Genomic DNA, 24,666 nt, shown 5'->3' on the forward strand with positions numbered 1-24,666 from the left:
GTTAAAAATGGAAAAATTGCTTCTTTAAATTTTCTTCTTTCTAGATTTACAAAGTTGATTTTAAAACGAATTGATGTATATTATTTTTATAGAACAATAATGACCAAGAGGACAACTTTGGCGACGAAGAAGAATAGCAGTCAATGGTGTGAGCGACAAAGCTGTGTTATGTTCGACGTATTTGTATTTACAATCCACCTCCATATTATTTTAAATTTCAGCTAATGTCTCTTTAAATTACATTGTTCCATTTTTTATCATTATTTAACTTTCATAGCTAAATGTATCTGACAAATTATTATTATTAGCAATACCTAATAATGGAATAATTTCTATTTTTATAAGTATGAAATACCTATTACTTGCATATGCTCTTAATTTATTTTGAAGTAAATGATCAGGTAAAGGTATTATTTGAGATGGTTATCTTGTTGAGAGGATATTTGTAGGCAGGCGCATAGCAAAATGTATAAAATGTCAATATTTTATTCTCCATAGCGATTAAAAACATTTTACTTTTGAATTAAAATACTTAAACAAACGTTAAACATTACACAAACAACAGCAGCACGTTTCAAACACAGGCGAAATGCAAACACAAGAATCACTCGAGAATAGCGAATACATCTGGTTTAAGAGCGCCAAGCCACTGGACTATTCTTTTAAAAGTTTAAAAACCGTTGGGGGTACGTAATAAACAATGTTTGTTGCTATTTAACAATTTTTTACTTGCTATTTAAGGGTAAAATAATAAAAACTCTGGCCGATTTAAATAAGACTAGGATAGTGTAAAACTCACTTGTAGAGAAAAATATGTATAGCATATCTAGCGTATATATGTATATATTCATTTTGTAAACATGTTGAAGTTTTAAAGTAAAAAAAAATACTGACATTAATATTCAAATACAGACGCCTCAGACAACCTAAGCCATTTGACTTCAGTTAAATTATATTTTGAATGGGGCTACTTTACTGCGATACATATATATATATATATATATATATACAAAAGATGCGTGGTGTATACATATATATATATATATATATATATATATATATATACTCCGAATCTATGAATACACCTCTTGATTTGTATTTATGAAGATTATTAGTCGTGTTTAAATAAAAATGACCTTTGATGAATTAAAGGTCTGGCAGCCTGAATTCGGTCTTAGCCCCCCTATATATTTAGCCTAAATTTGGTTCTAGCCCCCTCTCTCTTTGCTATACGCAATAATGTATGTTATGAGGACATTTAAACCGCTTGCTATTGAAAAATAGTTAACACTTCCTCTCTTCCTTCACATTTTTCTGAGTGGCATTAAGTATTTCACGTTTGAGATTTAGACATAATATTTTACTGTCTCACACTTATTTGGAAATCTGTTTTTTTTACAACAAACCAGAGAAGTGTTTTGCAATTTAAAGCACATTTTTTTTACTGTTTTGCTATTGAGTCTGATGGGGATCGAGTTTACAATTTGATATTTTTACATAACAATTAAATCCCACTCTATTATATTTTATCCATCCGATCAAGCAGTGGTTTTACATACATTTCAATTTTTTTTGTGCTCTAATATATTCTATATTCATTAAGTATTAAGCATTTATTTGTTATACCTAGTCACTATAATATCACTACAGTGTATATTATTATAATAAAATAAATTATAATTCATTTTTACTTTTTTTTTTTAATGTAGAGTTGTCTATTGATATATCAGTAAATTAATGATGCGTCTATCTAAAATATTTCCATACGTTTATTGACAATTATAATGTTATTCCAATAAAAAGTATTTTGATAGACACTTAAATTAATCTACATATATACTAATTGTGTGATGCATATATATACTAATTACTAACTATAGGCATCATGTAGATGTTTACATATACGTCACACATACATACTACGTCTTTTTAAGGTCGGTATATTAGACGTTACAGTGTTTGATAGGTTTTGTGTACTATTTAACCTGATTTCAAAATTGTTATTTTCTACCGTGTTCAAATAATTATTTTTTTTATTATTGTAATTTTTGTGTAAACTTATTTTTGAATAAATAAAGCTAATGAAGGAAATCACTAAAACTCAATTATTTTATGTTAATATTTCCATTATATTTTGAATTCTTGAAGTCTACAAATGTGTATATCATTTCTGACTATCAGCTCAGCACTATACATTACATTTATTGATAAATGCTCTTTTTTTAATAAATTACGTTTTTTTTTGTGGACTTTTTAACTAAACTACACTGTACATTTTTTTTAGTAAGGCCGTCGTTGATTATCCATATAGGTGTATTTTGTGGTCATAACAGATTTCTCGTGATGAATTGTAACATAATTTAATTATTGTAGAATTGAACGCCGGCGAAAAACCGCTCTCAGCTAGGGTACACGGTACGCCAACAATAAACAGACAAACCAACCGCTACCAGACGGGATCGCTTTGGCTTAACAATAACAACCTCATTCACGTCGACGGACTTAGGAAACTTGCGGAAAGGCTACTCGTATCAGCAGACTATTTGTCATGGCTAGACCTGTCTAGCAATAGGCTGATGGCGGTAAACCCTGTAAGTAGAACAAGGAATAAGAAGGACCTATATAATATATAAGAAGAGTCCAAAATACCTTAGGTCAACAAAGGTCCATCTCGATGGATCAATCTTGTAGTATGAGCTTTTTTAGACCTGAGAGCCATATACACAGCATTGCTTAAACTGCAATCGTTTGACAGCAAACGATTGCAGCTTAAGCATAAAGACAATAGTAAAGAAATTAACACTTAAACCTTTAACCATAAAAATAATACCCTCATAATTTTGTCATCTTCAGCGCTAACGACACACTGAGACTATATATATATAGCAAAAAAAAAGTCAAAAATAAGCAAGTAGCCAGAATATTGATTTTAGACCGGGTAAGGCATTGCGCAAATGGAAAGGAGGCTTTGAGGACTGAAGCTCTCTTAAAAAAAGATTAATATTACACATGTACTATGTATAATGGGAAAACTATTTTTATGAAATACTTTTTAATTAATCTGTGAATTTTTTATGATGAAGTCATATTTTGTTGTAGCTATAGACATTGCAAAATAAAATAGCTTTGTTTAAGTTGACATTTTTCAGTATTTTTTTTTATAATACATTTTTTGTTTAAACTTGATGGGGAAACCAGAAATTGAACGTCATATTTATAAAGTTACAGAAGTTTATTGATCTCGCGTAATATATTGTATTTTAAGTGGGGCTCGCCGCTCGAGGGGTAAAACCTGATATCACAACGCATTTTTCAGAACAAAGAAACGCGAATAAAAATTGAAAAAAAACGTCCTCTAAAGTTTTTATTGTACACTGGGAATTTGTAGCATATGTACCTACTATCTTTTCATTTTAATGTAGAATTTACAATTATTGAATTTGTTCTTCTTATATGCTCTTTTTGGACCAGTATTAACTATTTAATTAATTTCGGGGGGGGGGGGGGTAGTCCGGGCCCATGTACACATATCTAGGCTACGTGCCTGTGGACTATGGTCAAACAGCTATGCCAAGTAAATATCTTTGGTCAAGTCTCTTTTTCAAGTTTAAGTTAATTATTTCAATGTTGCAGGAGTTGTTATTGTTCCCGAATTTGACCGTGCTGTACATGCACAACAACCGGATTTCGGATCTGGTGGAGGTATATAAGTTGCGCAGGTTGACCAAACTGTTAACGCTGACGTTCAGCGGAAATCCGTTGGCAGCCATGGCCGACTACCGGTCGACGGTGGTGCGCATGTTGCCTCACATTCGCAAGCTGGACAACTCGGTGGTGGTGCCGTCAGAGCGCGCGCCGTCCAGTCCTCCAATAAGGAAGTGTGTCCTCGCCCGTCTGATGGCTGAATACCCGGACGACTTCGATGCGCCACCGTGGAAATCACCACCGGATCCGCAATCACCGCCACCGCCGTCGCTGGTCACCGCCGTCAGCATGTCGATGACGGACTAAAGTTTTATTTATGATATTAATAAAAATGTTTTTTTTGCCCCTTCTATATAACCGCCGTTGATTGAACGTTGTGCTTGCTAGCATGTACTTACTCACGAAATTGTTTTTAAATAAACGTTATAAAAAAAAAGTTGTTTTCAAAAAAAAAAAAAAGAATCCCTGGTTGAGAGGCTACTACTAGCGAGGGTGAATTCAGTGGCGGTATTGATGGGTTGAGAGCAGTGGCGTATACTTTAATTTTTCGTGGGAAGAGACAAAATTGTCGTAGGAAGTGGTTAGAGTAAACATTGGCTTGAGTTCGACTTAGACATAAAATTTTAAAATTTCAAAACATGTACCTACTCGCTAAAAAAAGTATGCGTTTTTTCCATTGGAAATTATTTTTTAGGCAGCTGTGGCCTGTAGACATTTTATAATTGAACAGCTGAGAACTGAAAACAGAAGAAGTTTCTACTTCTTCTAAGGGAAGAAGTTTTACTCTCTACGATGCCAAAAACATATAAGAGATATTAAATTACGATACGATGTACCTTATTATCTAATTTTATTACCTTATTATCTTGGGTTACTTCTAACGGAACATGTAATCAAAATAGGCGATATTTTAGTTGTCTCTATGGTAAAAAAACAATCGATTGTCAACGTAGTCAAATGACTTGCACAATATCAATCCTTATAATTTATAGACAAGAGTTGTTTTCTATGCCGTAAATCTATCAAAGCAATTAAATGTATTTAGGATTTTTTTTCTATTGTTGAAAATGGATCATTTATTACCGGAAGGAAACGAACATGAAATGGAAGTGGAAATGACTCCTGTTCAGACACAAAGTTCATCTACTATTATCAGTTCCAAACAAAACCAGATATTGTATTCGGAAAATTTAATTCCATACGAGCGTGGTGAAATGGGATACAAAATCGTTCGCAGACCGTCCCCGGTAATATGTGTTTTACACGTCATGCATTTGATTTCCTCCTATTTTTTCGTAACAAGATCATTTTTTTTTTAAGACACTCAAAACATCTGACCAATACAAAGAAAACACGATGAGATTTGCAACATTTCCGCATTACCGTGTTCCCGCAAACCTAACGCCAAAATTACAGTACGAAATTATAGTTACTTCAAACAATAATTGTATTTTAAATTGACGAACAATTTTTTAATTTTTTTCAAAGGAATATTGTATCGACTGTTGATATGGGCTGTCGGCTCGACTTAAAAGCCATCGCGTTACAATCAAAAAATTCTGAGTTCGACCCTACGCGAATAAGCGCAGTAATCATGAGAATACGTGAACCGCGCACTACAGCTCTAATTTTTTCTTCGGGCAAATTGGTAGTTACCGGTGCCAAAAGCGAAACTGACTCTAAGCTGGCCGCCAGGAAATTTGCTAAAATTATTCAAAAGCTTAATTTTCCCGTAGTAAGTCAATAGTAACACAACAGTAGATAATAAATAGCAACATAAATAATTAACGGATTTTCAATTCTTCAAGGCAAAATTTTTGAATTTTAAAATTCAAAACATTGTCGGAAGTTGTGATGTAGAATTTATTATTCGCCTCGAAAAATTAGACCTCGCTCACAGGCCATTTAGCAGGTTTGTTTAAATTTTCATCATTTACATATTTAGATCTATTAATTTATCAAAAAACTATTGCCGGTTGGCAAAACATTTATTTATATTTTTAAAAATATTTTGGTCGGAAATTTAACGTCTTAGTTTTATGAATAATATTTTTTTAAATATTTAAACAATATATTTTGGAACACATTAAATTTCTGGGCAAAAATTATGAGAATGCAATTTAATTTTAAGAGCACCCACAGGTGAAAAGTCAGGGGGCGCCTATGATTTTGTAATGGATTTGGGGAAATGGGGATATTAAATGTTATTTTTTTTAACTTGCAGAAGGGCTAGGGGGATGCTCCCACCCTTGATAACATACAAATTATGAAAACAGTATTTGAGTTTTTGTCCAACTGATATAGCCATTTAATTTGTATATTTTGTCCGTAATATAGTTATGAACCTGAGTTGTTTCCTGGTATCATTTTCCGTATGATAAAACCACGTGTTGTGGTGCTGATTTTTGCGACGGGGAAAATCATTATAACAGGTAATATAACTAGAAAATAACTTATTACAACATAAATTTGTTAGTTTTTGGACTTTTATAATGGGATATAGCCATATAATAAAGTGAAAATATATATTTAAAAAAATACCTAGCTTCTCATGGAGTTTATGAAAAAAACTGCCAATTTATTTTTTATATTCAATGATATATTATTACTCATAAAGTTATTCAAAAATAAGTCAGATTTCAGTTTATTATTTGCCTTTATATTATATCCCATTAATAATAAATTTGTTTTTCTAAAAAAAAATAATTTCTTGTAAGTAACTTAATAAATATTATTTAAAGGTGCTAAAGTACGTCAAGAAATTGTTGACGCCTTCGAGAATATTTATCCAATACTAAAAAGTAACCGAGGAAAATGGAAGATAAGAGAATTGGCCTAATGTGTTTTATAAGTTGTGTATTATTATTATTTTGTATGTTATTTATGGTATAACAATTATTATTTATAACTGTTCAAGTTTAAGTTGTGGTATATTAAAATGTATAAATAAATGCACCATTATGTTATCAAGTTAAATTAAGTTTTTATGTTAATAACCTGCTAACATTTGGTAACTGATTGAGGAAATGAATAGCAATGCAACTTTTAAAGATAGATCTCAGTAATTTTTTAAAAATTATTTTGTTCAAAAAAAGACATATACATCTCGGAATCATTGATTCTTTTTTACAATATTACAAGTTACAACATTATTTTACACAAAATTATAAATAATTTAATAAACAACAAATAATGATAAAATTCTAGGTCTGTTCTAAAAACGATCTCACGAAATTAGTTGTATCCTAATTCCTATAGCATCAATAGGTACTTCTCAAGTCAGTCTCATTACCCAAAAAATACTTAAAAGAGATAAATTACAACTTTACTTTAAAAAAATATTATATGGTATTAAATTAACTTTTTATGGTAATTTAATTAAGTAATAATTATGGGTACCTACTATCTATTATATTTAAGAAGTTACACTAATTTGTATTAGTGTTTTAAGAATTGTAAGAATTTGATCAGTTTTAGTATTTAGTTATGTCTAGCAATACATTTTTAACTTTATAATAATCATTAAGCAATATATACTAGAACAAGTGCTGTAATTATTAACGCTAGGTACGTTGATCACATTAAGTTTAAATTCAATGGATTTTTACATTTTGTTTATATTATTGTTATATCATAATGTAATAAAATGTTTTTTTTAATATCTATAAATATAAGCTTTTTAATAGAACTCATGTTAAAATTACTTATTGAATTTCAACATGTGAACAAAGTGAATTATCAATATAATTAGAGCATGGTGTGTAGGTACACATTTGATTTGCTCTTACACTATTAAACAATTTATAAGATATTTTGAAAACTAGTTGATGGGTTGGAAAAATAATGACCTTATGAGTAATTAGTTATATCAAATTATAATATACATTTACATATTTATGTTAAATGTGGGGTGGGTGGCCGGTATTGTGCAGCGGTCATGCCGTTGGATATTACGCGTACAGTCATCAGTTCGATTCCCAGCACAGTACAAACATTTCTCGCAGTATTCAGAGACTACAACAAGTGCCATTAACTGATTGCACAAGAATGCTTTCCCTACTAGGAATCTACTCTCCTAGGAATAAAGAGCAATGGAAAAACAAAATTTGTTTTATTTAAGTATAAGTAACAAATGATTTATCACAATAGCTATAGTTTATAAATAACTGTACATATAGACCTATAAAAAAAAAAAAATAATAATATATATAGATATAAAAATTCTCCAATAATAAAAAAAAAAGTGTGTAAAACTCAGATATATAAATTTTATAATAATAATAATTATTATAAATTATATCTTACACTAAAATGTATTTATAAATATACTTATTATGTATTGTTTTTATAAGGAAGTACATGGTTACATAATTTGTAAAAAATTATTTAGATATTTTTGGGTGATACCAACAGTTCAAAGACAAACAGACAATTAAAATTTAATAATTAACTACAATTAAGTGTAAGCGATCCACAGTAGAAAACGGCAATGAAGTAGAGAAAACCCTGAAAAAAAAATTGTACTTATTTAAATGTAGTAATATAAATTGCTAATTTTTTTTAAATAAACAACAATTTAATTAATTGACTTTTTTTTATGTCCTTTTCAATAAAGTTTTTGGTATTATGCCTATTTTGTCTGAGTGTGTTCTATTTAGGAAAGAATAGTGTTAAAAATTTGTTTTTAATTTGAATGTTTTTTGGCCAAATTAATATTAGTTAATTAAATCTCTCTTATGTTTAACGTCTGTTATTCCCACTGATCTGGGCTTAGATTTGGAATTTTTGGGCTTATAGCTGGCTGCCGACCTAATGCTACCAAACATTTTAACCCCAGAGAGAGAGGTGCAAGTGGCCATTTCTCCCCCAGATAGTTGCCTGCCCAAAGGAACAAATTGCCGCCAGTAGCTGAGATTCAAATTGGCGACCGTGCGTTGTCTGCCTGCGCCTATAAATGGTTAATCAAATGTGGTATAGTATTTTTGTGTGTAATAACAAGACAGTTTTTTTGACAACGTAAACTATACTAAATTCGACTCATGTATTGTTGTAAACCAACTTCAAACTTACAAGGTTTTTTATTAGACATTGCTTTAAATAAAAAACTCCCCCGTTCAATTTAAATATATGTTGAATAACATTATTTCACGATAACTATCTTAGTTCACGTATTATAAAAAGTTGAATACAATTTTATAATTATTATGTAAATATATTAGTCACACAATTTATGTTCTTAGGTAGAGAAAAACTTTATTTTTATTTTTAATGCATTATTTTATTATTTGATAAAGAAAATAGTACAATGTGCAAGAGCAGAGTATAGAGTAATTAAAAAATGTACTTACAAGTCCAATTAAGACAAATAGGACATATATTTTAACATTTTTCCAAAATAAAGAACGTTGGAGCGTTCGACTCTGAACTCGAAAATTCATTGATTGCGAACATAAGTTTTCGGTTTTATTGACTAAAAGCTCCAGTTTCTCTCCCCGTAGAGCTACACTGTCTAAAATAAAAATGTTTCATTGAAAAAATCTTGACATCTAAAAAGTTTTTAAAGTTTAAATCATTTCAATTTACCAATATTTCGAACCATAATATCTTTCAATTCATCAAGTTCACCATGAACTTTCGACAGAGCATCATATTCACTGGGACTAGAAAATCTTTTCTATAAAAAAAATACAAAAATTAATTATAAGCCATAATTGTCCACAACTGATTTAAATGGCAAAACTATTCAATCATTTTTAAAGGTGTACCATTTCAGAAGCAAGCACTGGTGCAAATTCAGAATTCATGGAATAAGCGATAGCAGTGTAAGCTCGACGACCATAAGTGGCTTGAAACCGTCGTTTTATTTCATTTAAAAAGAAAAAAGCTTTTGATCGTTGAAATTCCTGAAATATATAAATATGTTAACTTTTTATAAAAATATGTATCTTAAAAAGTAATATATTTTCTGCTTACATCGTCTGTTATACACATGTATATGATTTGATCTTCACAAATATAATGGTATAAGTAGCGATCATGCAAAAGACTTTGCTTTTTGTTTTCTGGACCAATTTGAATAAGGACGCCTTCCAGTATTTCTCCAAAATTACCTTGATAGTTTGCGTGCTTCGCCAGTACGACCATTCCTCTGGCCACAACACTGTAGAAGAGCGGCATAGTAGCTAACCAATATTATTTTCCTAATAACAAAAATAAATGTTTTATAAGTGAGAGGTAAGCAGTTATTAAATTTAAGTAACTCATTTATTTTTTAGTTACCAACAGAAAAAATTAATATTAAAGTTGGTCATTTTTTAAACTTAGGAGTTGTCTTAAATAAATTAATCATAGCTCATATATTAACAAAACTGAGCATTTTTTATTTAAAAAACAAACAATTATTTAGAAACGATTATTATTTTTAATTTCCAATAAATTAAACTTAATAATAAAATAAAAAATTATTTAGTTAAATTGAAAATATATTAAATCATTATTTTTTCAAATAAAAATGTATTTAATTTTTTATTTAAATAGAATGTTTTTTTAAATAATAATTATTAAATATTTTTAATGTATTTTTTTTTCAATAAAAATAATTTAAATAATGTCTAAGTTTGTATGCTATTTATAAAAATTGTAACGATTCTAAATATATAATTAATTATAAATTGTTTATATCATAATATAGAGTAAAACACATATTAAATGGCCACTCTTTATCAGTTTAGCTTAAAAATTAAGTACTTATACGCAGGCTCATACAATAGTAGTGCGTTTTTGATTCAGCGCAACTATATTTTCTCAACGAACTTAGTATAACACAATACTACAACTTTAAGACTAAACTGGTGAGGAAATATTTAATTATATTTATTTAGTTTTCATTAAAGACTATGGAATTTAACCTAACCGAGACAAATTTTAGCTTTGGATGTTGAAACGAAACAGGCATCGTTTTCAATGAAAATAATTAATAACTTTTAAATCTCATTATAATAAAATGTGTTGCACGATGAAGTGAACAAAATACAAGCTTGTAAGTCAATGTTTACCTTCTATAAACAGTAGGTATCTAAGCATGACAATTTTGAATAATCAGTTCCTTGAACATGTATTTAAAAAAAAAAAAATGGTTTAGAAAAACATTTTAACAATATAGGTTTATGGCTATGACAAAGATTACAAGTTTTCCTGGCAACATGACATTATTATCAGCTACACCTTAACTACAATACTTTAAATATAACTTTCCGTCGTTAATAAACAAATTAGATAAAAACAAAAAAGTTTGATAAAATAGTAAAAAATGAATATATTATTGAGGTAGTGCGTGAAGGTAAATAATATTTTTATGGGACTAATTGCAAGTAGCGGTTTTCTATTCTAACGAGTGACAGACTTTGTAGTTAGAGCAACAAATAATAATATTAAAATGTCCAGATAATAAATTTTACTCACTTTTGTCAAATATCTATTTTACTACGCAACGGTCATGCTCGTGTACACAATTCGCCAAAACAAAAAAACAATTTAGTGATTTAATTTTTATCTTGTAAAACAAAAGTACTTGCGCACACACACATATACACAACACGACGAGGGAAGCCTAACCAACACGTAACGAAGCAGATACAACCGAGTACCCAAGGGAAATCGATGCGATACTTGATGATGTAACGTTATTGACTACAAAGTGCAGCAGTATACAGAGTTTATCAATACATATATTATATTATTGTAATAAGTCTGTATTGATTTTATTTTTTTGTAACCGATGGTTCGAGTTACTACTATCTGTCGAAGAGAGAGAATTATCAGTATTCACTATTCTGTATTGTTATTATCAAGGTGTATTATTATTGTGCAGTCTACCCAATAAAAATCCATTATCGTTTATCAGTGAAACGATAGGTACTGATAACTTGTCTAATTGCCTCACTTTCGATTTTTGGTTTTACGCCGTTATGTACACACGAGTAATTTATTGGTATTTGTATCTATGTAAAACATTTTATTGTTTACTACTTCATTATCTAAGCACAGAATAGACTAATTTTAGTATTTTCTGTGATCCAAGTGTGAAACCCATCGGTTTTAAAATACCTATTTTCCCCATAGATAATGGAAACTATATATTATTATGTACGGAATAAACTTATTAAGTACAGTATTTCCTTGATTTAATTTCCCAGTTATTTAGACGCTAATGTACACAGAACACAATATTACATTACTTATATATATTGTAATCTGTATGTATGTACTGAAATCAGAAACCAGAATTCTGAAATCTGAAAAGGTCACGACTTGCTAATGAGTTATGATGGGAGCCTATCTGAGAAGCGAGAACTAAGTTCTGAGTCAGGGCAGCAGTAGCTGATAACCCTGTAAGTAACGAATAACCACTACTGTGGTCGTACACATACCATAATATTGGTTGTTTACTATCTATATTGTTACAGATACGGGCACGGCTATTACTTGTGATATCTGATATTGGCAAATGCTATCTCTGCCGAAATTAAAATTTTCTTTAAATGAAAATAAAATACGTTTTTTTTCTATGTTGTTTCAGTATCTGTAACTGCATTGGTATATAACAATTTCGAAACGCTGCTATAGTTTTCTTCTCATATCATCAAACAGAGAAAACACAACAAGAAAACATACAAGTGTACAACATTGTAAGTAACTTGATGGTACTACTATCGACCGATTATGCATTTATTATTTTAGAGCCGTATCTGAATACTATTATTTAAAACAGTTTCGAAAATTTGTTTCCAAAGACGCTACTTTATTACATAATATTATAAATTATAGTTCCCTATCTGCGGTTAGCGCTTAAAAGAGTCAATTATTTTTTTAAATTTATTAATTAAATAATTATAAAATTAATGATTTATAAATTATATTAATTACTTTTATGAATCAAGTCTAGTTGTTTTTTTAATAAACGTGTTGGCATTTAAATTAGGAATATGTATCAATGCCACAGCGTCCAGTCGTATTTATGCTGATGAACAGTATGTCCACTTGTTAATCGAACCACCTACAATTCGAAATTCTGCTCTCCTACAGCTGGCAAGCGCTGTAACTACCAACATTTTGCAGATGATATTTTTACATAGTTTTTTATTGTTAGAAGATTGTCTATTTTTGTTGCTATAAGTAAAATCATTAAAAAGTCATATAAAACTCAAAAACCCGTTTTAAAGTGTGGTATCATTAATTATTTAAAGTGGGGCTGTACAATTTAGAAATTTACTGAAACGAAAAAGCAGGAACCTATAAAACCTAAATGAAACAATTGTATGTACGAGGTAGTTACAGTGTTTACCAGTAGTAGCCAAAAATTGACTCAATTATTGTCTCAACTAATAAAAAAAAACTCAATTTCTTAAAACTTTGCTTTTTATAGTTACGGCACTTGCCAGTAGGAAGGTGGACAAATATGTTCCGTTGGATGCGCAACAGAGGCTACTTGACCAGACTAGGTAAGTGTTTTGCCATAATTTCATTACTTTTGAAAGTCTATACACTTATGACTTAATTTAAATTAACACTAATATACTAACACATTGCTATTATTAACATTCATGTTGTTTTGGCCTTTGAGGCGCTTGAGCTATACATTTGTCTAAATATATTAATAGTAGTGGTCGTATTAAAAAACAAAATTATAAATTATATTTTTAGATGTGTCACTTGTCTGCTTAATATATTGTCGATAACTGATAATTATTGTTTATAATAACTAGGACAAATGTTATTTTTGCTGTTAACTTTCACTTCTGTAGGAGAGAAAGTGACATTTTTTTCCAAAAAATGTATTTTTTGTAGGAAATGTATTAATAATAGATAATCAGTTCTGTTTATTGAAATATTTTTCTATAGTACACATTTTTACAGTTTGTAATGTCTTTAAAGATAATGCCGGTATATGTATAATGAAGTTATGAATATTTTCCTAGATAACTTAAACTATTTAGAAATAATTATATGTTTATATTTTAAGTCTTAGGTATTGTATTTCATGCTTTGTAATAATAAGCTAGCATATCTTATTTGTATTACTCCTTTTAATCCTTACTATATTCCCTAGTTATTCAGAATATAGACACTTGTATGTCTTGTATGTGTTTCATGTTTTTATAAAAGTGGTTTTAATGAAAAACCTAATTCACAAAATTGAAAATTTAAGGATATACACTATGCCATACCGCACATCACTAATAACGTTGAAAAACACATCACTAGTAAAGGGTTAAAGTAGTATCACGTTGATGACATTTGTCAAAACATGCATACATTTTCATTTATGTAATATTAAATAGGTACCTAGTGTATTAGTTGGTAATTTTTAACTCAGCTGGTTAGGCAGCACTAAAACATTAAACGTTTCATTTATTATAAATAATTACGCATATTTAACATTAAATTTAATCCATATATTAAAAATGTTTTTTCATTTAATGGGTCATAAATTATGTGACATTATACTTGTAATTTTTTTCTAATCATGATTTAGTGCTAAGAACTATTTTAGGTTTATTTTATTTTTAAAAAAATGAAGTGCTTAGACAAAATAGATAAGTTTACTGTTAGAATTAAGCTGACACAAAACATATTAAATTATAAAGCAGACGAACCAAAATTAACAACTGTTAATTTTGCGTTAATATGTTTTACGTTAAAGTAGTCCAATAGTAAATGTAGATGTTTTAAGAAAAAAATATTATAAATCGGTTAAAAGTTACTTAATGTATGATAAAATTTATATTTTTTTTATTTCCTAATTCCAAATTTTTAATTTAGTTTCTGCTAAAGATTTTTAATGTTGAAATTTTTTTTTTTCTGAAATTTTGTACATTATATTTATTGATATTTATTTTTATTAATAAATCAAAAATTATCAATTGAAAACTCCTAATTTTAGCATTTTAGCAATTTTTGACCTATAATGAATAATTTCGAGATTTGAATGTACATTTGCAATGTAACGGGTTTTTAAAAACCTTTTATCCCTATTAAAAATAGCATATACATTAATTTTTAATGTTCATTAGTAATTGTTAGTTGTATATCAAAAGTTTACAAAAGAAATCCAAAGAAAATATTATTTGCTTTTAAATATTTGTTTATGAAAAACAGAAATTTGTTTGATGAATTAAAAGAAAGCTGTGATTTTATGGTTTTTAAAAATATTTTTTCTAAAAGAGTTGTACTTTGTACACATTAATTTTCGATAGTATTTTTTATGTACAAATATTTTGTCAATCAATTTTATAATAAACTAATAATTCGTGGATAAAAGAACCATATAATTGTTTGTTGTTGCAATCGTAGAGCAACAAATACATTTCTCATTTATTTAATAATAAAATATCTATTAACCTAATTTATTCATTATGTGTTCATATTCTATTAAAGTTAGTTATTGAAGATTTATTGAAAAGCTGTAGACTTAGATAATCAGTGTTTTTAGAGTTAATCTTATGAGTTGCTTACTTTGAAGGAAAATAGTGAAACAAAAAGGATTTAAAAACCCGTTTTGTCTTAAAGTAATATCTTATTTGTAAATCTGCCAAATCGTCTTCTTAAATTTGTTATCTCAGGTTAGCATGTCAGTGGTGCAAAAAGAGTAATTTGATTAGAGTGGTAGAGCATTTTAAATAAAAAATAGTACACCTTATATTCGGAGTAGACACAATAATTTTTTATTAAGCTGTTTTTAGTTTATGAGCAGCTCGTTATTTTTCCGTTAAACCGTACAAACACTCGATAATGTTTTACTATCCGTTTTTGTTTAAGCATAAATGTAAATATTTGCATGTCGCTTCAAAATTGTATGCTGTTTGGGATCCGTTGGCTCGTGTAAAAAGGGCGTGCCTAACCGTTTTATTTGGATGGTGTTTGATCGAATGGCTCTTATAATAATTATAATTATTATGAAAGCCATGTGTTCACACCTTTATAGGCGCTTTGGAATGCTAATGATAAAAAAAGTTATTATTATCTCTATAAAAACGTTATTGTTTCTACACCGAACATGATATTATCTTTATGTAGATACTAGTATTGTTATCTGCGTTTTTTTATTTCAGCTTTTAGTAAATTGCGCTAGTATTATATTATATTACGAGTTATGAAATTTTCTACTTTTTATTCGTTTTATAATTTTATCAAAAGTAAAAAAAAAATTAAGTATCCCCAAGTTCATCTTTAAAAAAAGGTCAAATTTCTTTACAAATTGAGAATAAAACCAAGGTGCTAAATCGATTTACATTTTTTTTCTGAGGCTAAAGTTGTGTTATAAGAATTTAATAAATATATATTTTATACTTTATTGTGATTTTTTCTAATACATATAACTTATTTTTTAATTAAAAATCGACGGTTTAACTCTCATAGAAAAAGTTGTAAGGTTTCCATTAAAAAAAAATGTATATTCGTTCAATAGATACGCAAAATGTTTAGCACCTTAATAAAAATACCAGTTTCCCTAAAAATATTTTACTTATCCCGATGACGTAACTAATCTAATTTATTTATTATTAAATAACGTCCACCAATCGTTTGCTTAAAAGTATTGTCTAAGTAATTTTCTTCGCTTATGATCGATCATGTCTGTTCGATCTGCGATAAACCTGAAAATATGTAATAGAAGAACACCGAAGTTTAGAAATTTAAAAACTAATTGAAAAGGACCTAATTTTAATCTGACATGTTTGATCTAACATTATTGAGTTTCACGTTATTTTAGTATGCTAGGTATTACTTTTAATTTACGTACGATTATGTTGGTTATTTATAGTCAATAGTCGAAAGTTGTTGATGGTGGTAGTATTATTCGTGTTCTGTTTGCATGGGCATCAGTGCGTGTTAACCCCTACGATTTTGTAACAGTAGTCAAATAATTATATATATGGTCATGTATAATGTATAATTTATGAATATATAATATCTATAGATCAAAATAGACCCCCTAACAATAAAAAATAAAATATGAACGAAACTATTGGGCTACAATAAACGGTTGGCATGCAATCGTTAATCGGGTCCTAAAACAATTATAATCGACTGCTATCATAGAAATATTGTATTATTATTAGGCGTTTTAAGCGCCATGTCATGTTGGCTATATTTGCTTTTTTTATAATAATTTGCGGAGCACAGGAGTGCTATTGGATTACTCCATAGTTTTTATAGTGTTTGTTTGAGGTTTTTTTTATTGGTAGTTGTTTTCTATTGTTTTTGCGTGAGTGTGAATCAGTGAATGTGATTTTGTCGGTTACACCACCCGAATATAGGGTTATCACGGAACTGACTATTGATAGACGATAGTACTGACAAAAAAATAAACAAATAAAGAACTCACAAATAACTGTAGCCACACCCAATAATAATAGTAGGACATCTGATATAATATAGAAACTCTCCGCCCAAAAAAATCAATATTAAAACATCCTCGACATTGAAATAAATCAAATAATATTGTGAAAAAATCGGTATATTGTGTTACTTCTAAGTACGGAAAGGTCGCATTAGGATAGCAACACTTAAAGAGCTTAAAGTTTATTATGTTCATTGTTCTATAAAGGACTGTTTGTCGCCGTTGTCGCTTGTCGCGTTTTTGGCCTTTAGCTGTCAGAAAAAAAAAATTGTTTTTAATGAAAAAAAAAAACTATATTTGTTAATAAAAGATTGTAGAGCAATCTTCGACGGGTACAAATGGATTTGACATCGGCCTCTTGAATAATTGGCAAAGCGTTCAATTGGAATTGATTGAAATTAATATTAATATATTCCAGACAATAGAACGCACCTCCCCGTGGTGAGCTTTGATGGATTATATTGTAGGGCTTGTGTGTCACTTAACGCTACCGGTATGTACATGGAAAGCGTAAAAAGGAATTTGTATTAATGAATTCGATGGTATAGAGATAGAGATATTTATGTATAGGTTACAATGTACTCCGGTCACGAAAGGTTTTTAAATAATTGATATAATAATAATAAAAAAAAGGCAACGAAACCTGAATTGAACCCCGTCGGATTATTAAAATGTCTGACGTAGATTATTTAGGAAAAATAGTTTTATTATAAAAAAAAACCAAACAAGAAATAAAAATTAAAACGGGTAATTAGCTCTCAAACTACATTCACATTAGACATTAATAGCGAGATCGTATTTAAAATTAAGTGTTGCGTGTTCCTATAAATCAAAAAGCCCGCATCCATAGAGTCAACCCCGATAATATATGAAATACTAGGATATACTGTTATATACTGTTTTTAAACCATTTATAAATCTTCCCCATTGTCCTATAATTGAACTCTGGTGAGCTGCAGAAATGAAATACATTTTTGGGATCAATTAAAAACTTACCTACTTTAGTTCGTCCTGAAGACCTGAGTATGATTGCGTAACATATCAACCGCTATGTACATATACATGTGATATAGATCTTAGGTATTGAAAAGGGTAGAAATTCCATCAGCGCCTGAATACCCAATGTCTCGTTTATATAGTGTTGGTATTAGTTTTTATCCGACTTCTGTAATGGAAAATAAAAAAAAAACTGCAATAAAATTACACAAATCCAATCTTATTCTAAATATTTACACTAACATTTACTCTAAACGCAGTGGTTGGTTTTGTATACAACACACACTACATACAGAGAACTTAAAATGTTGTTTGAAAATATCTAAATTATACTTTATAAAATAGCTCAACTTAAGTTTTGGAAATAACGTTGGTTTTATTCTATTAAAATCAAAAGGAAACCCTTTCTTTTTTTTATTGAGTCTTTCCAAAACAATTTCGAAAAAAATATATTTTAAAATTGTTTGGGCAGAACAAGGTTTTGTAAATACAATTTTAATTTTTTTTTAAAACAGAGTTTTAGTTGAAAACACTTCAAAGGTGTTTACTATGTAAGTAAATTATGTAAATACTAATAAGCAAATAATAACTTGTATACATTTATTTAAATTAATAAATAATGAAGTTTTGGTAAATTAATTTGTATTGTTATGTTGTATTGATTTAACATTTTTACCAACAATAATAGTGTTGGAGTTTCAGTTAATTTATTCATATTTTCCTTCTTACAATTTAATCTTAAACTTGGCAATGTGTACTTGCAATCAAACATTACTCATTTTAAGATTTAGTCTAAAAATATAAAAAATATAGAAGTGCTAATTTTAATACAATAACAGTTACCTAGGATTATCAGTAATAATTATAACTAAATTATAGTACCTAATATTATTTTTGGGTTAGTCTGTTGAACTGTTTTATATTACACACATTTGTTTTTAATCTTGCAGATCTCACGTTGAGATGTACAACGTTCAGAATACGTCAAGCTCTAAAGAATAACATTAAAAATAACTATTTCATTTTTTATATTTAGCAGTAGTTACTAAAATTTAATAAGATTCAGTATGTACATAATTTAATAACAACAAAAAATATCATTCTTATTCATTTCTTTATTATAATATTATAATTCAGAGTCACTGTTCCTTTTCTTTTTGGAAAAGTGCCAGAGCAGACAATCTAGTCATTTCCACCAACCCAGCCAGCTTTTGTTGTCAAAATTAAGACCATTATTTGTCTTCATAAAGCTAAAATTATGATTTTTTTTATAAAGGGTAATTAACCTTTAAATTGAATATAAATGTTAAAGATAGATTGGCGTCTGGCTATCATTGTAACGGCTGAGCATCATATCGTCTTTCAGACGCAGTCGGCCGGAAGTAATTTCTCTGTTATTTGTTTTTCAATTGGGAAGATCCAGCTGGCGCGACACACATCAGAGCATTGTTAGTCTTTTGACAATTATTACCTGTAAATTTGTTCATTTTTGCATTTGTACTTTATTAAATAACAAAGTTACAAAAGGTGCTTATAATTTTTTATTTTGTAACTCCCACAATAATAATAAACATAAAAATACATTTTTTACGAACCTTACTCCTACAGTTTTGTAAAATTTAAACGCATAAAACCGACTATAATCGATAGATTTGTTAAAATTAAAAATTGTATTTTACAACTTATTAGACTGAACTCCGAGAGGATTGGGGGAGGATCTAAATTTTATAATTTTACGACGAATAACAGTTTACCTTTTATATTTTGTACTTCTAAAAAAAAATGAAGTATTACGTTTATTCCGAATGACGTTGTCCTTTGTCAACCTATATTCACAGTTTTTTTTTTGTTTAAAAATACATTATGCTTTGCACGCGGTGTTATGCATGACTTCTACTGTAATATGGAAATTATAGGACGAACAACCTGCTTAATTGTACGTTTTTCCATTTTAGGTTGACGTACGGGGGCGTTAATTATACATACATATAGTATTATTGTAGTATACCGGTACACTTTGTTAACCGAAATTTGTGTACCGATTATTAAAAAGGCGGTAAATACAATCTGTTTCCGATTTGCTCAAAACCGCTTATTATGCGATTCCGCTAATTTTTCAAGTTAAGTCTAAGAGGATATTTTTTGGTAAATACTTGCCGAACATATGGTCGTTTTTATAATGTGCAATACAGCCACATTAGGTAGGGTAAAAATAAATATGCAACTTGAGAGCATAGTATGAAGTATTATATTTATATGTCATTAAGATACTCACGTGTGTTCAGGTAAATCGGTCTGTCAGCTGGTTAGTCTTCAAGCAGTAGCCCAACAATCATCGTGCTCACTAATGAACATATAAACATGTATATTGGTATTTACTTCAAAACGTCTAAATAATGAATTTATTACATTATATTCCAAGTACCTATAGTGTTTGTTTGAGCAATGTGTTAGTGACTTGAGCTAGCGGTAGTTACACATCTGACATCAGTATTCAGTATCTTTCATATTTTGAAATTTATCTATTTATTTCAAAATTCAAACAATTTGTAAGTGTATGACCCCTTTACTGGACAAAATCTTTCTCTCTTTGCACAATTTAATAGGTTTTTTTTCTTAAACGAGCATTCAATCTGTTTTAGTACCGATACTAATTATTATTCAGTGGTAGCAACAGGCATCTTTATTGATGTGGCAAACTTTTTTCCTATTTATTTTTAATGAGGCTTATAAATTATATACAATTTTCATTTTCACAACTAATAAGCGTGACACTTGTTCCATAATGCCCTAGCTATACCGTATAAAATGTAACTGTGTTTCTATATATTTTTTCTGAAGTAGGTATGGCGAAAAAGTGAATTTTTAAAGAATAGACACGTTGAATTATTTATTACCGGTTCTTTATAATATATATTGTCACATAATAGTTTCGTTCGATTCTCGTACCAACCCTTGTTGTTATTGTAGAGCGTTAAAAACCCAAGTCATTTTTTTCCCCATAACTCGATTGAGCTATTTCAAAAACAGTTATCGTTGGCCTGAATGATTTATAAGCAGTGTACATTATTATACTTTATATGTACTACTATATACTTAGGTATACAATACGATTTATTATTACTGTGACCTGTGTGTGTATATGTGTTTTAAATGTATTGTAGTAATAAGCGACGAACGGTATATCACCCTGTACACGAATAGCTTCCAATTCTGTTTGGCCTAGACGACGGCGCTCGCCACGGCTGACAAGGTACATGCTTAGGCATCTCGTATCAATCAGTGTTCCGTTTGGATTCGCCATCAGCGGGCGTTTGAAACTTCCGAAACGTTCACGTGCTTAGTTTTTGTTTCTTTCTCTTCCAATCAACACTTTTGAGTCTTTTTTTTTGGGTTTTTTTTTAGTTTATTGCGTTTAAATACTTAACACAAGGGGTCTTAAAATAATTATCTTGTGACTATTGTATTAATAACTTAAATTTATATACTACATTGTTTTTTTCGCGACAAGATCATAATTTATACCGCCGAGTCTCGTACTCGTGAATTCTGGTTTTCCAGATGTTTTATTATTAAGTATTAACGATAACAAACGGTAATTACTGATAGTTATTATACAATATATTATCTATATCATTGCAGTCTGTGTTGTCGGTAATATATATGGACGTATAACCTTAATAACAGTGCAGTAATTAAACACCAGATAAACCGGCGTATCGCTGTAAGATTAGTGACGACATTTTAATAACATTTCTGATGTATTTATAATATATGAGTAACTTTTGTCTGCCATTGAGTGTACCGTAACGCGTATCGGTTCGGTTCAATCGTAGCATCGACGCTAAAAAAATATATTTACCTTAAGTTTAAACTATTATTGTATTGGATAACGTGTTAACGTGAGTATTTTATTTATCTTCAGCTTTTGTAGTTCAAATTCTTCCGTAGATATCAGCAGTCGTGGGCCGTGGGTATCTCATAACGTTAATAGTAATAATGTTTATGACAGTTTTCACTTTTCCACTGTAATTTCTCTTAAATAGACTAAATTATTAAAATTGAAAGTCTCGAATCTAATCGTGTAATTATGTGTCATTAAAATGATTGCAGAACTATTTCACAAAAATGACAAATAAAAAATTGTTTAGCATAAGTGCAAAAGTATCGATTGTAGTATTGCTAGGGCTTATGTATACTGTCGAAATTGCAGACAATTTGAAGTGGATTTTACCTTTAAGGCATTTTATTGATTTTTAGTGCAAGTTTGTCGTTTCTTTGTTTAATGTTTTTTTAAGGACAAAACGGTGTTAACAAACTGGCTCTACTGGAGGTAAAACCCAGAAGATGTCTTCCAGTTAACTCGAAAACAACTGCTTGATTTTATGTATCAACGGTGTTTTTTTTTTGTAATTTAGTGTGTAAACTTACGTTTAATTTAAAATTTATGCTTAAGTAAAACATGATCGCGTGCACAGAAATCTAAGTGATTTTCAGTTAAGTGACTTCCTATTTTTCCGAGTACTTAGTATAAACAAGGAAAAGTTTGAACAGGCTTTTACTCTACTTCTTAATATTTGTTCATTATTTTGTAACGTTCAGTTTGATTTTAATTTAATTAATGTCGTGAAGAATCAATGTAATTTCGAACCCGTATGACCCTGTCGGAGGTCTTTCCATTCGGCTGCAGTTAGATAATGTAATGTAGTTAAAAGTAATTGAATAGCTTTTTGAAGATGTTCGTTAGTTGAATATAGTGTTTGTGTCTGTTTCTCGGTTCATTGCTGTTTTTAATTTCACGGTATCTACATTTATCAGATTAATGGAATGAATTTTGTACACTCATCGGTCTGTTAAAAAAAAAAAATCATGATAATATGTTAACATAATTATAGTTCTTTATGATAAATTCAGAATTAGTTAACTCGGGTAAAATGAATGTGACTTAGAATAAATATTGTCAAATATTATCGATAAACACCTCATGTTATAATTTTACATAAATTATTTTTATGATATATAGAAAAAAAAGATTGTTGAACAAAACATGTTTTTTTTTGGTTACATTACTAAAATTTGTATTTATTGATAATTACCATTAATGTGTGATAAACTTAATATCCAGAGGTTAACTTTAAAAAGAGAAGGAAAACGTCTTAGAATGTTTAAAGCGAATATAAAATAAGTTCTTGGCCAGATAGTCTTTATTTTGCAAAGCTATGGTGCGTCAAAGTCGGAATTTAAACAAAAACTTGTAGAAGTTATTTTTGGCGCGTCTTTTGAACAGATTTCATTTTTTTATTATATTCTGGAAAGTGAATTTGTTTTTTAGTTTTTATTTGTATGAAATTTTCCTTTTTCCGTCTTCTTTAAATTTCTACTTAAGTACTTATTAAACGTAAAACACAACCGGTAACATTAACCTTCGCAGAAAGCTAAAAAGTGAAATATGCGCGATTTTGTTATTTTTACTTTTATCTAAAAATTGGCTCAGTTTCTGAAATAATATTTTTATAGGTAGCTTGTTTGAAATTATTGGACTCGTTTATAGTTTTGGATTGGCCCTTAATTCCGTGTCCGGTCGTTTTCTTTCCTCGTATCAAGTGTCTTTAGCTCGTTTTATTATATTTTGTTATCTAACTGACAACCGAAAGGCGAAAAGAAATTTTTCTCACCCAAGACGGTAAATGTTGAGATAAACAACATAGATTAATAACTATACTGTTTATTTGCGATTAAATATATATATATAGGTATTAAAACTTGATATTTATGTCCGCGGGTAGGATTAATAGGATTTAGACCTTTATGTATGTGTTAAACTTCAGAGAGTTTTGCGTTCTGAGAAAATAAACTCAATCAAATTGGCATACTACTGGTACTCGTATGTACTTTACAGTAACGTCTGAGGTGTTTGTTGTGTATTCAAGCGAACCGATATTAAGGAATTCATTTGGAAACTTCACGCATTAAAATTAAACTCAATTCTAGTATAGACACTTAGGTAATGAATTCTAAGTCGTTAGTGTAATAAACCAACTCCAACTATATTATTATGCATTGCTGTTGCTTCACACGATCTGTGTCTCATCGACCGCCAAGCTTAACTGTTTAATTTCCAACGACGATGTATAGTATAGTATGTCGCATTGCATTCGTTTAATAAGTTAGATGATAATTTACTCTGAAGAGCCTAAAAAAACAAAACAAAAGTTTAATATTCACATTAAAAATTAAATATTATGTTTTTCTTGAATCTTTTAACCTTCATCTCCCCTTCTCCGTAAATTGTTCTTCACCTAACTTAATTAAGCTAATAGTGATATACATGATACACAGTATTGATCTATATTTTCTATTATGTAAATTTTGTATTTTAAATACTAATAATTAAGGAAATAGAAAATTATTGAATAACTAATTTAAATATCATTAAACTTATTTATTTACATTTTATTAACCTAGTAATTATACTTTATAACTTACCACAATAATTATTTCCATTATTACTGAATAGTAGTTGTATTTATCCATATTACCGTTGTAGAATATGTATAAATTAATCA

At 29.1% G+C, this 24,666-nt stretch overlaps 4 protein-coding genes across 11 annotated transcripts in view; 3 read left to right on the top strand and 1 right to left on the bottom strand.

Moving 5' to 3' along the window:
• Positions 1 to 589: 589 nt before the first annotated feature.
• On the top strand, positions 590 to 4,011 carry LOC126837021 (leucine-rich repeat-containing protein 51-like). The gene is made up of 3 exons (XM_050570744.1): positions 590 to 686; positions 2,374 to 2,591; positions 3,634 to 4,011. Exons 1-3 carry the CDS (start codon positions 590 to 592, stop codon positions 4,009 to 4,011), a joined length of 693 nt encoding a protein of 230 aa, XP_050426701.1.
• Positions 4,012 to 4,758: 747 nt separating this feature from the next.
• On the top strand, positions 4,759 to 6,544 carry LOC126837022 (uncharacterized). Its single transcript, XM_050570745.1, has 6 exons — positions 4,759 to 4,952; positions 5,026 to 5,120; positions 5,194 to 5,437; positions 5,514 to 5,617; positions 6,043 to 6,137; positions 6,447 to 6,544. Exons 1-6 carry the CDS (start codon positions 4,773 to 4,775, stop codon positions 6,542 to 6,544), a joined length of 816 nt encoding a protein of 271 aa, XP_050426702.1. The 5' UTR covers positions 4,759 to 4,772.
• Positions 6,545 to 7,995: 1,451 nt separating this feature from the next.
• On the bottom strand, positions 7,996 to 11,523 carry LOC126836603 (vesicle-associated membrane protein 7). Its single transcript, XM_050570160.1, has 6 exons — positions 11,167 to 11,523; positions 9,679 to 9,905; positions 9,471 to 9,608; positions 9,289 to 9,379; positions 9,054 to 9,214; positions 7,996 to 8,211 (listed from the first exon to the last, which is right to left on the bottom strand). Exons 2-6 carry the CDS (start codon positions 9,880 to 9,882, stop codon positions 8,152 to 8,154), a joined length of 654 nt encoding a protein of 217 aa, XP_050426117.1. The 5' UTR covers positions 9,883 to 9,905; positions 11,167 to 11,523; the 3' UTR covers positions 7,996 to 8,151.
• A 680-nt stretch (positions 11,524 to 12,203) lies between these two features.
• The window catches only part of LOC126836340 (probable phospholipid-transporting ATPase IA), a 33,026-nt gene continuing 20,563 nt past the window's right edge, over positions 12,204 to 24,666 (top strand). For 4 of the 8 annotated variants that reach the window (XM_050569583.1, XM_050569591.1, XM_050569588.1 and 1 more), the window contains exons 1-2: positions 12,204 to 12,392; positions 13,130 to 13,205. Coding sequence is in view for 2 of the 8 variants with exons in the window: in XM_050569589.1 (XP_050425546.1) it covers positions 13,163 to 13,205 (43 nt within the window). In the remaining 6 variants the exon portion in view is untranslated. Of the gene's footprint in view, positions 12,393 to 12,685; positions 12,735 to 13,129; positions 13,206 to 21,402; positions 21,696 to 21,878; positions 22,003 to 24,666 lie in introns of those variants that run through there. The other 4 variants (XM_050569590.1, XM_050569584.1, XM_050569585.1 and 1 more) reach the window with 4 other exon arrangements.

The sequence above is a fragment of the Adelges cooleyi genome, unplaced genomic scaffold (assembly GCF_023614345.1).
Source record: "Adelges cooleyi isolate 19-005CV unplaced genomic scaffold, UGA_ACOO_1.1 ACOO_flye_CR_arks_rails_tigmint_CR_PRNA_247, whole genome shotgun sequence".
Taxonomy (NCBI): domain Eukaryota; kingdom Metazoa; phylum Arthropoda; class Insecta; order Hemiptera; family Adelgidae; genus Adelges; species Adelges cooleyi.

Excerpts from the sequence above, each read along its gene's own strand:
- LOC126837021 (XM_050570744.1), top strand. The coding sequence starts at position 590 with ATGCAAACACAAGAATCACTCGAGAATAGCGAATACATCTGGTTTAAG. Across the intron at positions 687-2,373 it reads AAGTTTAAAAACCGTTGGGG|AATTGAACGCCGGCGAAAAA; the intron begins GTACGTAATAAA and ends TAATTATTGTAG. Across the intron at positions 2,592-3,633 it reads GGCTGATGGCGGTAAACCCT|GAGTTGTTATTGTTCCCGAA; the intron begins GTAAGTAGAACA and ends TCAATGTTGCAG.
- LOC126837022 (XM_050570745.1), top strand. The coding sequence starts at position 4,773 with ATGGATCATTTATTACCGGAAGGAAACGAACATGAAATGGAAGTGGAA. Across the intron at positions 5,618-6,042 it reads GCTCACAGGCCATTTAGCAG|TTATGAACCTGAGTTGTTTC; the intron begins GTTTGTTTAAAT and ends TCCGTAATATAG. Across the intron at positions 6,138-6,446 it reads GGGGAAAATCATTATAACAG|GTGCTAAAGTACGTCAAGAA; the intron begins GTAATATAACTA and ends TATTATTTAAAG.
- LOC126836603 (XM_050570160.1), bottom strand. The coding sequence starts at position 9,882 with ATGCCGCTCTTCTACAGTGTTGTGGCCAGAGGAATGGTCGTACTGGCG. Across the intron at positions 9,215-9,288 it reads TATTATGGTTCGAAATATTG|ACAGTGTAGCTCTACGGGGA; the intron begins GTAAATTGAAAT and ends TTTTTATTTTAG. Across the intron at positions 8,212-9,053 it reads TATTTGTCTTAATTGGACTT|GGTTTTCTCTACTTCATTGC; the intron begins GTAAGTACATTT and ends TTTTTTTTTCAG.